The following is a 14816-nucleotide window of genomic DNA, read 5'->3' as shown; positions in this document are numbered from 1 at the left end:
CAGCCATGCCTGAGTGGGTGAGGGGATGCCGACGAAGGGCGGGCCCAGCAGCGTGGCCACGCGGGGCAGTGTGTGCCACCTCTCCACACGCAGGCCTGAGTCGCCGAAGGAGGCCTGGGCCCCCGCAGAGGAGGGAGAGATTTCTCCAGCTCTGGCCAGTAGGGATGCCCTGTGGGGAACCTGGCTGGCCCTGCACAGGGCCACTGCGTAGTGCCTGGCCCTTCGGGGGACCAGCGGCACAGAGCCTCTCCACACGAGCAGCAGGGGGCAGCAGATGTCTTCGGAAGTGCTCGGGGGGCCTCTGGGGGTTCAGCCCTGGCTGAGGACGCACCTCCTAACCCCCCCCTACATCTGGACAGCTTTAGCGGCTCCAACCTCCCTCTGGCCCCCACGGGCCGGGGTGCGGGCAGGGCTTGGAGGCTGGGGATCGGCAGGGTGGGGCTCACGAGGGCGGGCCAGGGGCGAAGGCCCCCTCTCCGGTGAGAAGGGCGGCGCGGGGCCTGCCCGGGCGGCCACGGGGCCCCAGGCCCCCTGGGGTCAGAGGGAGGTTCCCAGGGTGGTGGCGCCACCACCCCCGCGGTTGAAGGATGGGTTCCAAGCTCCCATGAGGAGCCTCGGGCGGGGTGCCGTGGCGGGCTGGGAGCGGCCCGTCTCCGGGGGGGACCTCGTGCCCGGCTCCCAGAGGCGCAGGCAGGGTCACACGGAGGGGAGCATCTGCCTCGTGGGGTCCACCCTGCAGGACCCCGGGGCCTGACTGGAGGTCCAGGCTCACAGAAGGGGACACATGCCCCACACCACCACCGGAGCGGGCTCTGGGCTGACTTGGGGGCGATCTGCTGGGGGGTGGCCAGGGAGACAGCACCTGGCCGGCCGGGGGATCAGGGGGGGCAGAACCACGGGGCCTCACAGGAGGGCACAGGGGACACCGGTGTGGAGGGGGACAGGATGTCAGGGCCCCCCCCCCCCCGGTGTGTAGGCCCTGGGCTGATGTCCGGGCCTGTGCCAGTCAGAAGCCCCACACGAAGCCACACGAGGCCATGCTCACTCGCTGTCCCCAGGCTCTTCTCAAGAACAAGTCCGGCATCTCAGACTCGTCATTGAGACCTAAATAGAGCAACCCAATCCCTCCTCCACCCCCCCCCCCCAAGACTTCTTGGACAGGCAAGTGCAGGGCCGGGCCATGGCCGCTGGGCAGGTGGGGGCTTCTCCGGCTTGCTGTGCCCCCATTGGTCTGAGGAGGACTTCATGCCCTTTCTGAGCAGGGGCCTGGCCTGCAGGAGGTCATTTATACCCCTCCCACGGGGCCACAGCCCAGTGCGCTGCTCCTGGCCCGGATCTCACTCCCGGCCCTGACGCCCTGACTCTAGGTGAGGCCGGCCCGGCCCCGACGGCCAGAGCGTAGGAGAATGTGCAAGGAAGCTTGCTCTAGCATGCCGGGGCCGGGGCGTGGGGGGGCAGAGGGGGCCACGGCAGCTCTTCTGGGCCTCTGCCCCAGGGGGAGGAGACACGGGGAGCAGCTTCGGAGGAGGCTGGGGTGTCGGACAGGCCTCTGATGTCCAAACTTGGGTGTGGGACCCCTGGCAGGAGGGCTGGGGGTCCGCCAGCCGGGCAGGAGCCCCCAGACCGCACTCTCCTCCCTGTCTTTAAGTCCAATGCCAAAGGAGCAGAGTTAAAAATAGCTGCGGCGCTGGCACCTGTGCTGCCTCCGTGGGGACAGCTGGGCTCCTCGGGCCCCGCCGGGACATTCTGGGAGCGCATCTCCTCTTACTTCTCACCCCGGGATTCCTCCAGGCTCTTGTCCCCCGGACGTGGGGCGGGGAGCTAGGGCAGGTGGGTGCGGCCTGGGGCGCTGTGCCGGCCAGGCCCTGATGTCTCGGCCTCTCTCATCTTACAGCTTCTAAGCGCAAGACTTCAGGATGGGGGAGTAAGTGGCACCCAGCATGGGGACCCCTGCTGACCAGCCCCTCTCCCTGGGGGGGCGATGACCCCTGCTGACCAGCCCCTCTCCCTGGGGGAGGCCGGGCGACCCCTGCTGACCAGCCCCTCTCCCTGGGGGAGGCTGGGCGACCCCTGCTGACCAGCCCCTCTCCTTGGGGGGGCGGTGACCCCTGCTGACCAGCCCCTCTCCCTGGGGGGGCGGTGACCCCTGCTGACCAGCCCCTCTCCCTGGGGGAGGCCGGGCGACCCCTGCTGACCAGCCCCTCTCCCTGGGGGAGGCCGGGCGACCCCTGCTGACCAGCCCCTCTCCCTGGGGGAGGCCGGGCGACCCCTGCATTGCTCCCAGCAGTGCGCCTGCCCCATTGGGCCCACCCACTCCTGCTTCCATGTCCTGACCTCTCTCTTTCCTCCCCCACCCCCTGTACCTCCGGGACAGTGAGGAGGTGAGTACCACCGGGGGTGGGGGGCAGCATCTGGTTGGGAAAGGTCAGAGGGCAGAGCTTCAAGAGATAGAGAAGACTCCCCTAAAAGTGCTCCGCCCCCTGGGAATACTGGCGGGGGGCGTGGCCACCGTGCCTGACGGGTGAAGGCAGTGCACCGCATCCCCCTGCTCCCCCACCCAGGGCCCAGGACACTTCTGGCTTCTGTCCCCATTTTCATGGCCATAGCTCTGAAGCCAGGCCCCCCCCTCCCTCCTCATCTCCACCTCCAGCACCCCCCCCCACGCCTTGTGCCCACTGGGGTCAGATGGTAGGCCTGGGCTGGGAAGTGGGACCCTGGGCAGGACCACCTTGAGAGTCCCAGGTGCAGCCCCCCACCCCCGGACTGGGTGCTGCTGAGAGCCGGGGTTCAGCCACCTACCAGGGACCCCATCAGCAGCCTGACTCTCCTCCCTCCGCCCTGTCCCGCAGAAACGCAACAGGGCCATCACGGCCCGGAGACAGCACCTGAAGGTGGGTATGGGCGGCGGTGGGGCGGTGCCGGGGTGTGGGGTGCCGGGATGCGGGGTGCTGGGGTGCCGGGCTAGGCTGCGGTCTTTCACATCGCCCCCCCCCCCCCGCCCTCCAGAGTGTGATGCTCCAGATCGCGGCCACAGAGCTGGAGAAGGAGGAGAGCCGCCGCGAGTCGGAGAAGCAGAACTACCTGTCCGAGCACTGCCCTCCCCTGCACATCCCTGGCTCCATGTCTGAAGTCCAGGTACTGGCTCTGCACAGCTCACCTGCCCGCCGCCCGCCTGCCTCCCCGGCTTCTCCAAGGGACGGGGGTCAGGCGGGGGGAGGGCAGGGCGTGGATGGGCTCCTGCAGCCCTGGGGGGGGGTGGCTGCCCACCTGCTGCCTGTCCACCCCAGGAGCTCTGCAAGCAATTGCACGCTAAGATCGACGTGGCAGAGGAGGAGAAGTACGACATGGAGGTGAAGGTGCAGAAGAGCAGCAAGGAGGTGAGCAGGCAGGGCCGGGAGTGAGGCCAGGGGACACAGTAAAGGTGATGCGAAGGTAGGGCGAGGTGACAGAGGGGTGGGCCAGATGAGATGGACCAGGAGACACGGGGGGGGGGGGGGGCGGGGACAGCACGGGGGGGCGGGGGCGGCACGGGGGGGGGTGGGGATGGCACGGGGGGCGGGGACTGCACGGGGGGGGCGGGGACGGCACGGGGGGGGGCGGGGGCGGCACGGGGGGGCGGGGACGGCACGGGGGGGGGGGTAGGGGCGGCACGGGGGGGGGGCGGGGACGGCACGGGGGGGGGCGGGGACGGCACGGGGGGGGTGGGGGCGGCACGGGGGGGGCGGGGACGGCACGGTGGGGGGGCAGGGACGGCACGGGGGGGGGCAGGTGGCTACCGGGCACCCACCCCCTTCCCACGCCCCCCCCAGCTGGAAGACATGAACCAGAAGCTGTTCGACCTGAGGGGCAAGTTCAAGAGGCCTCCTCTGCGGCGTGTGCGCATGTCCGCCGACGCCATGCTCAAGGCGCTGCTGGGCTCCAAGCACAAGGTGTGCATGGACCTGCGGGCCAACCTGAAGCAGGTCAAGAAGGAGGACACAGAGAAGGTAGGCCTGGGCTCCCGTGGTGTCCACAGCTGCGGGCTGCGGGGTCAGCCCCGTCCCCCACGTGAGGAGGGGAGGCCGAGGCCTGCACCCCCCCCCCTGCCCAGCCGGGCTGCGGGGTCAGCCCCGTCCCCCACGTGAGGAGGGGAGGCCGAGACCTGCACCCCCCCTGCCCAGCCGGGCTGCGGGGTCAGCCCCGCCCCCCACATGAGGAGGGGAGGCCGAGGCCTGCACCCCCCCCACCCACCCAGCCGGGCTGCGGGGTCAGCCCCGCCCCCCACGTGAGGAGGGGAGGCCGCGGCGGTGTGCGGGTGGTGGGCCTGGGCCTGAGGCGTGTCTGGACCACCCCAGGAGCGGGACCTTCGTGATGTGGGTGACTGGAGGAAGAACATCGAGGAGAAGTCTGGCATGGAGGGCCGGAAGAAGATGTTTGAATCCGAGTCCTAGGCCCCTCCGTCCAGGCCCCTGCCCCGAGCGCCCGGTGCCCAGCGGGGTGGCCAGGCAGGGCCCCCTGAGGCCCTGCCTCACCTCTGTGATCAATAAAGGATTCCTATTCCCGTGCCTGGTGTGGTCTGGCTCCCTGGGTCCACTTGGGTCCATTGGCCATGGAGGGAGAGTGGTGAGAGAGAGCTTAGGAAGTTCTTCCTGGAGTCCTGGGCTGGGTGCGTCCAACCCTCCAGGGCTGGATGCGCCGGCCACAGGGCCTGTTTGTGTCCTATTGACTTGCCGGTGCCCTGTCTGTGCACCTCAGCCGGTGCCCTGCCCTATACTCCAGGCAGGCTACCCCTGCCTCGGCGGGAGCACCCCACCCCCAGCCGCCTCTCCTCGAGCCTCTCCTGCAGCTGTGAGCCAGACTGCCCGGCCTGCCCCATCCCACCCTGTGAGCCAGGCTGCCCAGCCTGTCTGGCCTGCGGTCTGCATCCTTGCCTGGCCTGCCTGGCCTGCCCGGCCTGCGGTCCATCCTTGCCCTGTCCCACCCTGTGAGCCAGGCTGCCTGGCCTGCAGTCCGCATCCTTGCCCGGCCTGCCCGGCCTGTGGTCCACGTCCTTGCCCTGCCTGAGGCAGGCATCCGTCCCTGGGGAAGAGGCTGAGTTGGAAAGGTTCATCAGGTCCTTGCTCCCATACCACACCATTAATGGTGCCCCCACTACCATGGGGACCCCTCATTGGAGTGAAGACACAGGGCCAGGGCTGGCTCGGTGCTGGGCTTCTTGGCTGCGCCATGGGCTGACCCTCCCATGGGGACTGGCCTGCACGGGCGGCCGGTCCACCAGGTGAGGGCTGGGTCTCTGCTTCTGTGCAGCCCACCAGAGCCCACCCTTCCAGCATCCGGGACCCTCTCCCTGGGCCTTCTTGTGGGTCTGGACTGCCCCCCGAAGAGCACGTGGGGCCTGGGGGAAGCCCCTGCTTACCGTGGGGCCAGCAGGCTTGGAGCAGGGCGACGTGGAGCCTGGGGGATGCCGAGGGGACAAGCCCCGGCCCAGGCTTGTGCTTAGGATCTGGGAGCCCCCAAGGGCTTTAAATGGTGCCCATGGCAGGCCGGGACAGGGCGAGGTGATGGCCAGGGCAAAGGACAGCGAGAAGCTGAGCATGAGGGCGTGGCCTGTGTGGAACAGGGCAGGTTACAGTGACATCAAGGACAGACAGTGGTCAGAGCACAGCCTGAGTCACGGAGACCAAGAACCCAGGGCTCTTCAGAGACCACTCCCCGGGGACCCCCCACTCCCCAGAGACTATATCCCCAGGGACCACACTCCCCAGAGAGTCCCTGGGACGGAGGGGCAGGGCAGAGCCAGAAGCAGAGGTGAGAACCCTCCAGCTGCTGTGAATGTGGGGGATGCGGCCATTCTTGGATGGGATCGTGGGTTTGTAGGTGTTGGTTACACTTGTCAATGGATGGATGAAGTCGAAGAGGCCTGTGGTGGGCGGCTCAGAGCTGCATTCCCACTGCTCTGCCTTGCGCTGTTCGGAGGTCCCTCGGGGGTCCCTCGGGGGTCCCTCGGGGGTCCCTCTGGGTGACAGCAGGGCTGAGCCGGTCTCTCCCGAGAAGCACGCAGCTGTTGTCGACAACTCTGAGTGCTAGAAGGATCTCAGCAGAAATCTAGAACATTCTGGAAAGATCTCAGCAGGTGGGGCGCATCAGGGGGAACGGGGAGAAGCACACGTACTCCCCCGCCTCCTGGGTGGTGCAGACGCTGAGCAGGCTGTGTCCCAGCCCTCGGTGGCCGAGGGACCTGGGACCAGGTTTGTGCCAACCTCCAGAGTTGGAGGCATCACGGTGCTAGCTGCGGGGTGGACTTCCATGGGGAAAGGCTAAGCGGGTGGAGATGAGACAGCAGTGTGCTCAGGAAGTAGAGAGGGGCGGGGGTAGGACAAGGACAGAGGGGTGGGCGAGGAACTCCTGCAAGCGTCTGAGGCCAGAGGTCCAAAGTCAGGGGGAAGAACAGACACTTGACTGACAGCTCAAGTGACCAGTGCCAGGCAGGGGGAGGCGGCTCCCAGAACACTGCCAGGAGCCAGGGAAGGGGACTATGCACAGGTATGGGACTGTGCTGTCTGGAGCCGGTGGCCCCCGCAGGCCCGGCCTCCAGGGGCACAGAGACGGCCTGGGGACAGAGATGGCAGGGACAGGCGGAATGCCACGGACCAGCCCCGATGTCCTGTCACACCAGAAAGCAAGCAAGAGGTCAGCACAGGCACAAGATGACCTGCCAGCGCAACCCACGCTGCTCAGGAGGCTGAGATCCGAGGATCCAAGTTGGAAGCCAGCCTGGGCAGAAAAGTCCTGAAGAAATGCAGCCCGTGAGGTTGCTGGCGCACAAGGCCTGGCTCCCTTGATAGAGCACCAACCGTGAGAGAAAAAGACAATCGAGTGTGTAAGGCCCGGAGATCAAGCCCCAGGACGGACCAGGACGGACATGAGGAGTAAGGAAATAAACAAAAATAAAACTAGCTGCAGGGCACGGCCGAGGGCGTGGAGCAGATAAAAGCCAGGTGGAATCAAGGGGGGGGGGCCTGAGGAGGGGGAGGGAGGGGGGAGGGAGGGCGAGGGGGCTGGCCTGCGGGGGAGAGGGAGGGGGGAGGGAGGGGGGAGGGAGGGCGAGGGGGCTGGCCTGAGGAGGGAGAGGGAGGGGGGAGGGAGGGGGGAGGGAGGGCGAGGGGGCTGGCCTGAGGAGGGAGAGGGAGGGGGGAGGGAGGGGGGGAGGGAGGGCGAGGGGGCTGGCCTGAGGAGGGAGAGGGAGGGGGGAGGGAGGGCGAGGGGGCTGGCCTGCGGGTGCTCTGCCCCCCCCCTCTCCCCCCCCCCCCCCCCTACCATGCACTCAGCCCTATTTTTTTATTAGTTGTGGGATTTGAACTCTGGCGCTACCCCTCAGCTCTTCAGCTCAGGCAAGCGCTCTACCACTTGAGCCACAGCGCCACTTCTGGTTTTCTGGTGGTTTATTGGAGATAAGAGTCTCTTGGAGTTTCCTGCCTGGGCTGGCTTTGAACAATGATCCTCAGACCTCAGCCTCCTGAGTAGCTAGGATGACAGGCGTGAGCCACTGGCACCCGGCTAGCCCTATTTTTTTTCCTTTTTTTATTTTTCAGCTAGAGCCTCAATGCTTTCTGGGAGTGGTTGGCTTGGCCCCGAGCTTCCTGCCCGGGCCTCCCTCCTGGCTGGGACTGGGCTGTGTGACTTGAACCTGCTCGTCTGTGGAGATGAAGGTCTTGTCAACTTTCGATTGGGTGGGTCTTGAGCTGAGCTCGGATTTCCACCTTCCGAGGAGCTGGGAGCTGCCACGCCCAGCTCGGTCCATTTTTCCTGGTCTACCTGCTCCACCCCACAGCAGCCCTGGCCCTCTGCCTGCGCCCCCTCCAAGGCCAGCTTGAGGTCGCCTCTCCTTCCCCAGCTTGAGTGGCCCTGTGCTCCCCTCACTCTGTAGGGCACACCCAGGAGGCCCTTCCAAGTCAGGGAGGGCTCAGGGATGACACACAGGGGCCCAGTCGGGCCCGGCTGTCTGACCCTTGCCCTCTGACCCTTGCCACAACAGCTTGAGCTCTGGAGTGCCAGCCACTCTGCCGTTCTCAGCCTCCCCTCAGGCCTGGGCTGCTCCGTGGCCCATCTGTACCCAGGCCTTCTGAACGGAGCCTCCCAGGTATCTGCTAAGCTCCAGCCTGGACCGCACTAGTCCACCCTGCCTCCCCCCCCCCCCCCCCCGGCCAGACCTGTCCACTCTGAGGCCTCTCTCCACATGTCTGCCTTCTGACCAGCGGACATCCCTCCCACTCCCTTCTCCGTGTCCCCTGGGCACGTGCCGGGGCTGGCCGCGCCCCCAGCTCACGCATGGCCAGCGTGGAGGGAGGAGCACAGGCCTCCCAGGAGCCCCACAGCCTTGCTAGCCATGGTGGGGGCCGCTGGTGCCCAGCCCCCCTCCCCCCCAGGACTGACCAGACAGAAGCCCCTGAGGAGGGGTCCTAACCCTCCCCCACCCACTCATCTTCTGCCTCGTGCATGCACGCCCCGACGTCTTCCTCTGGCCCCCAGTTCTGTGGGACCCCCTCTGTGTCACCTACTGGTTCTATCCCTGCAGATGGAATTCTCTGGGTCTGTGTCTGGGCCTGGCTCTGGGGCTCTTCTGCACCCCCAAGGCCTGTGCCCTGTTCACTGGAAACAGGAATGGGGTCACGGGACAAGTCTGGGACAGCCCCTCCCCACGCCCTGGCCCAGAGCGGGGTGCAGTGAGGCCTGGCCTTAGGCCTGGTCACAGCCGTCTCCCCTCCCCCCAGCTGACTGGCTCTCCCCAGGAGCGACACAGGCGGAGGTGCTGAGGAGGTTGGCTCTCTGTGGCTAGTGGTTGGTGCTGTCTTCTCCCTGACCTTATCTCCTCCTCCCTAGACTAACAAGATTAGCGCAAGCCGGGCGCCAGTGGCTCACGCCTGTCATCCTAGCCACTCAGGAGGCTGAGATCTGAGGATCATGGTTCAAAGCCAGCTCGGGCAGGAAACTCCATGAAACACTTATCTCCAATAAACCACTAGAAAACCAGAAGTGGTGCTGTGGCTCAAGCGGTAGAGCACTTGCCTTGAGCTGAAGAGCTGAGGGACAGCGCCCAGGCCCAGAGTTCAAGCCCCACAACTGACCAAAAAAAAAAGGATTAGAGCCACCCAAGTGACCTCATTTTACCTTAGTCACTTCTTTATGTCTTTTCTTTAAAAAAAAATTTAGTTTTTGTTATAAAGGTGATGTACAGAGGGGTTAAAGTTACCTATGTCAGATAATGAGCACATTCCTTTTCTTTTGGACAACGTCATCCCTTCATGATCTTTCTTTTATACGAATTACAAAACTAAGTCACACCGCGGGGCTGGCCAGGGGTTTCACCCCTGCTTGTCCTGGGGACAGGGAGGTCTCCCCATCTGAGGCCTGGCAGGGCAGGGCCGTTGGCTGGACGCGTCGGGCAGGGGAGGTGAGGCGCTGGAAGCCTGTGTCATCGAGGTTAGTCTCTCACAGCTAGTCTCTCACGGCACAGAGGCTGGAGACCCGAGGCCTCAGGGTAGGAGGCCGGTGCTGGTTCTGGAGGCTGTTGGGGGCAATCTGTCCAGGGCCTGGTCAGCTAGCTCTACAGTTGCTGGTGATCCTTGTCTGGTAGAAACACCGCCTGACCCCTGCCTGGTCTTCACGTGGCATTCTCCTGGTCTGGCTCATTTCCTCTTTCCGCAAGGACACCGTCATAGTGACCCGGGCCTCTCCTCCCCGGGGGCACCTCATTGCCCAGCTTTCCTCAGAAGACGTGCCATGAGGATGGGGTCAACTCCACCACGTGACAGAAGGGGTCAGCCTCTTCCCCCGCCTGGGCAGACGGGACGGGCACCCTCTCAAGGGCTGGGTGGGGTCTGGCCAGAGCGTGGAGCGGGCAAAGCCTTCCATCTCAGAGGGAGTCGGGAGCGGACCAGGCAGCCATGCCGGGGCTTGAGGTCCTCGCTGCCGCTGCACGTGTGTGCACATGCGTGTGTGCAGAGCCTGAGGGGCTTCGGGAAGCCGGCGGGAAGGCTTCCTGCTTGCGATGCCCTCTCTAGGCCACACTCCCTGCCAGCGGGGAGCGGAGCTGATAACGAAACACGTGGTAGGGTTTCAGGGATCCATGCCTCTGAGGGCCCTGTCCCTCAACCCCGTGGGGGAGAGGGCCACGTCTCCCCTGAGCCCCGAGGGCCTCATTCTAAACACATCTCGCAAGGGCGGCCAGAGAGGGACCTCCCCCTCCAGCGCCCTGACAGACCCAGGGAAGGTCTGGAGGAGACAGGGCTGGGAAGCAACCCGCCGACCAGCAGGAGGACCTGCCCCGAGGCCCCACAATGGGGAAGACATCGCCAAAGCCATGGGGCTCTGCCACGTGCCATGCATGATCCCAACCAAAGAAGGGCTGGGGACCTGAGCGTGCCAGGTTCAAGACTCCCCAAGGGGCTGGCCGGAGGGGAAGCCACTGGGCTCCGGGGTGGGGTGCCCAGGCCCTGGCCCTGCAAGTGTCTCTGCTGGCGGCTTTGTTCCTCCTTTGCGGTGTGTGGGGGTGGGGAGGGGCACCCCATCTTCCTCCTGACCAGTGATGCTTTGTGGGCCCTTCTTCCCTCTCTGAACCCCCGCCCCCCTCCCCTCCTGCCCCTCTTTGTCCTGGCACCTCCGCAAGGCAGCTGCTCAGTTAGGTTTCTGCAACATGGAGACACCTCATACTCTGGCTGGCTGTCACCCTGGCTCTGCCCCTTTGAGGACGGAGCAGCCTTTGCCTCTGCCCCCCAGCATGGACGCTGACCCCTGCCCAGTCAATCCTAGAGCATGAGGCTGGGAGGGGGCTGGCAGAAGCTGGGTGGGCAGGACGGCGGGGGAGGGAGGGCAGCGGGAGGGGGGGCAGTCGCCTTGCAACCTGATGCCCAAGATGTGTCAGATCTAATGGCAGGGGTGCAGGGGGCAGGGGGGGGTCACCAGCCCCAGGCCTGGAGGGCGGGCAGAGCGTTTGTCAGGGTGCTCGCGGCCATGAAGCAGAGGTGATGAGAACGGCACCACCCAGTCCTTCGGGCATCCAGGTGGGCTCAGTGGGCACCTTGTAGACCAGGCCCACTGGTGGGGGTCCTGGCGGGGCTGGGGGCTTGGGTCTCACACTCTCTACACAGCCGTTTAGGCCATGCCCTGCCCCCCCTCACCCTCCGCCCCGTGACAGGTGCCAGCTCCTCCAGCCCCGGGTTTGAATCCTACAAGCGCCTGGGCCACGGCCCCTCAGCCTCTGCACACCAGGGCAAGCCAAAGAGAAAGCACTGTGCCCCCCTCCACCCTCCCGCAGGGCTGTGGGGGCTTCCTGACCCCGCCACCCCGCTCCTGCGATGTAACCTCTGAGCGCAGCTTACTCAACACTTCCTGGCGAGCGGTTGGGGTTTGGGTGACTTCCCCCCCACCCTCACCCCCTCCCCCGCCCCCAGCCTCTTCTCTTTTCTTGTAGCAACAGATTAAAAAACAACATCGACCCCAGGCCCTGATAGGTCCCAAACCTCAACCTGCCACTGAAAGGGGAAGTGAAACCGGTGGGGCGGGGGCTCGGGCCAGCCCAGGGGGAAGTGCCCGGCGCCGGCACGCAGGGTGCGTGTGCACACACACACACACACACACCCTGCCACACGCCTGCACTGCACCCAGCCGCACCCACATCAGGCCCATGGCGGAGGCTGCGGGAGACCTGGGATCCGAGGAGCGGGAGGAGCTGCTGCCCGAAGACTCCGCAGGGTGAGCATCCTTGGCTCCACCTCAGCAAGGCCAGCCCAGGAGCCTGATGGGCGCCGTATCTTGGACCAGAAGAGTGGGAGCCTGGTGTTCTGGGCAGGGCGGGGTGCTGGGACCCCATGCCAGGCCTGTCTGAGGGGCCGCAGGGGAAGGGCTGGCTCTCCAAAGCTTCCCTGTTGGGTGGGGTGCAGTGGAGACCCGTCGTCCTGTGGGCCAGGGGCCGTGGGCTGTGGCGGGATGGGGTGGGAGAGGGACAAGAAGCAAGCAGCAAGGGCCACCTGTCCACCATGGCCAGTGCTCAGGGTGAAGCTGTGCTCTGAGGGGTCACGGAGGGTCTGCCTCGAGGGGGGCCTGGTTGGCGGGCGGCGGGGGCGGCAGGGGTGGCCACGCATGGCTGTCTCCTCAGTTCACTGTAGCCGAGTGAGGCCTGGTCCCCCATGAGCTTGTAGGATCCAAACCCAGGGCCGGGAGGGGCTGAGGGCTGTCCCGTGGAGGTGCTGGTGGGGGAGCATGGAGCCCCAATGAGCAGGCGGGTCTGGAGCGGCCCCTGCCCCCTCCTACAACCACCTCCCTCCCCACCCAGCGGCCCTGGTCCCTAAGCTGTGCACTTGGGCCCTCTTGGAGGAGGGAGACTCATCTGCAGGCGTCAGGGCCAGACTGGATCTCAGAAGGAGGCCGTGCACGCTGGGGTACAGGCAGGGCCTCGCGGGGTGAGAGGGAGACTGGGGCACTCCCCGGCGAGGGCAGCCCAGGCCCAGGACAGAGCTCTGCAGCCACGAGGTGCCGCAGGAAGAAAGCGAACCGGGGTGAGAAGTGGGCGAGAGACACTGCGGCAAAGGGGCCGCAGGGATCCTGTGAACGGCTCCTGCCATGTCCCAGGCCCTGCGTCCTGGCGGAGCGGATGCCTGCCCCGGCTCCCGGGCAGGGGCAGGGGGGGAAGGGGCAGGGGGCAGGGGCAGGGGCAGGGGGCAGAGGGCATGGGCAGGGGGGAGGGGGCATGGGCAGGGGGCAGGGGGCATGGGCAGGGGGCAGGGGACAGGGGCAGGGGGCAGGGGGCAGGGGGCAGGGGCAGGGGGGGAGGGGGCAGGGGGCAGGGGCAGGGGGCAGGGGCAGGGGGCAGGGGGCAGGGGGCAGGGGGCAGGGGCAGGGGGCAGGGGGCAGGGGGCAGGGGCAGGGGGGGAGGGGGCAGGGGGCAGGGGGCATGGGCAGTGGGCAGGGGGCAGGGGGCAGGGGCAGGGGGCAGGGGGCATGGGCAGTGGGCAGGGGGCAGGGGGCAGGGGGCAGGGGGGCAGGGGGGCAGGGACAGGGGGGAGGGGGCAGGGGGCAGGGGCAGGGGGCAGGGACAGGGGGGAGGGGGCAGGGGGCAGGGGCAGGGGGCAGGGGCAGGGGGCAGGGGCAGGGGCAGGGGCAGGGGGCAGGGGCAGGGGCAGGGGGCAGGGGCAGGGGGGAAGGGGGCAGGGGACAGGGGGCATGGGCAGGGGGCAGGGATGCCCGGCCAGGAAGATGCTTTCCTGTCACAACGCACGCACGGAGGCCTCTCTGTGAAGGGACGAGGGCACGGAGGAAAAACAGGCACGCTGGGACTGGCCGGGGTCTGGGCCTTCGGGGCCACGCTGTCCTCCGAGGGGATCCTGGGCGTGGGGGGCACAGGACGTGTGTGAGGTCGAGGAGGGCCGCGAGGAGCCAGGCCTGTGCCAGGGCAGGACACAAGCTGCTGGTCCATGGGGAAGGACGGGCAGGCGACAGCTGCTCCCAGTGTCCTGGTGCGGGCGGCGCCCCAGCCCTGCCCTGGGCACTCGCCCCCATGCCCTTAGAAGGGCACGGCGAGGCCTGACTGCTCCTCGGCCCTTCCTTGGCGCCCCCCCCCCCCGCTCCCCCCAGCTGTCGGGCATGGCCAAGGCTGCTGCGATCCGGCGGCACGGCTGACCCTCAGGCATCCTGGTGCAGTTCGGGGAGGGCGGGGCTGGGGGGGCACCTGTGCCCGTCCATCAGAAACGCCTGCTGGCAGTGCACTGGATACTCCTTGGGCCCCAGGAGGATTGAAGGCCCTCCCCCCCCCAGGACGTCCTGCTCACTGCATCCCGAGGGAGCGCGTGGTGCTCACCTTTCAGAATGAAACCGAGACACAGGGCAGGGCTCCCCCTTTCCACGCCAACTCAGGGAACAGGGGACTGTCCACCCAGGGAGAAGTCCCTGATGCCCTGGGGGAAGTGCAGGGCCTGGGAAGCCCCCAGAGCGGCCCGGGCGCCCAAGGGGAGGTGCAGGGCCTGGGAAGCCCCCAGAGGGTCCCCGACACCCAGGGGGAGGTGCAGGGCCTGGGAAGCCCCCAGAGGGTCCCCGACACCCAGGGGGAGGTGCAGGGCCTGGGAAGCCCCCCAGGGGTCCCTGGGAGGACAGCCCCACCCGGGCAGAGACTTCCTATGCCACGTAGACCAGGACACTGGGGCGCTGTAGCGAGGATCTCAGAACACACAGGAGCCCCCGGCTCCCCGTCCCCCTCAGCCCTGCCCAGCCCGGGGCTCCTGGCTGCCAGCTGCCTCCCAGGGGAGGCGCTGTGTCCCTGCTCAGATGCTCAGCCGCAGAGGCCCCTGCACAGGCCTCTGTCCTTTGGGGACAGAGCATAGCTCTGGCACAGGCTGGGCGCGGCTTTGCCTGAGACTCTGAGTGAAGTCTACAGTGCAAACCCTGTCTGTGGACTCCCCTTCCTTCCACGAGGGACTGAGTCCTGGTGCCTGGGGGGGGCGGGGTTACTGGGGAGGGAGGCTGGGCAGACTCTTGCACGCGCCGCGTGATCTAGCGCCACCCCGGCCAGGACCCCCGACCCCACGGCTCCAGGTGGCACTGGGATGGTTTGGGGACAGGTGGCCCAGCACGGGCGGTGCTGGCCAGGTGGCGTGCTAAGTCTCCCTCTCCTCTGGCCCCGGCAGGCAGCCTCTGCCTCGGCTTCCCCAGAACTTGGCCTGGGGCCTCGTCTTTGTGGAGCGCTTACTTGGGGGCAGCAGGCTGGAGAGGGCTCCGGCGGGCTCCAGGGGCACACCCTGCACCCGCGGCCACTGCTTCCTGGGGCTGGTGAGGAGGCTTGCCCCACT

General features: G+C 67.2%; 2 protein-coding genes across 3 annotated transcripts in view; both read left to right on the top strand.

Moving 5' to 3' along the window:
- Positions 1-1857: 1857 nt before the first annotated feature.
- Tnni2 (troponin I2, fast skeletal type) lies at positions 1858-4464 on the top strand. The gene is made up of 7 exons (XM_042672622.1): positions 1858-1924; positions 2375-2381; positions 2850-2891; positions 3007-3135; positions 3288-3377; positions 3810-3986; positions 4335-4464. Exons 1-7 carry the CDS (start codon positions 1917-1919, stop codon positions 4428-4430), a joined length of 549 nt encoding a protein of 182 aa, XP_042528556.1. The 5' UTR covers positions 1858-1916; the 3' UTR covers positions 4431-4464.
- A 7098-nt stretch (positions 4465-11562) lies between these two features.
- Positions 11563-14816, top strand: part of Lsp1 (lymphocyte specific protein 1) — a 37905-nt gene continuing 34651 nt past the window's right edge. The window contains exon 1 of one of the 2 annotated variants that reach the window (XM_042672572.1): positions 11563-11730. In XM_042672572.1, coding sequence (XP_042528506.1) covers positions 11663-11730 — 68 coding nt within the window. In that variant the 5' untranslated portion in view covers positions 11563-11662. The remainder of the gene's footprint in view (positions 11731-14816) is intronic. The other variant, XM_042672573.1, reaches the window with a different exon arrangement.

The sequence above is a fragment of the Dipodomys spectabilis genome, unplaced genomic scaffold, assembly GCF_019054845.1.
Source record: "Dipodomys spectabilis isolate Male_0828 unplaced genomic scaffold, ASM1905484v1 ptg000728l, whole genome shotgun sequence".
Classification (NCBI taxonomy): Eukaryota; Metazoa; Chordata; class Mammalia; order Rodentia; family Heteromyidae; genus Dipodomys; species Dipodomys spectabilis.
This window is presented reverse-complemented; position numbering and strand designations above follow the sequence as displayed.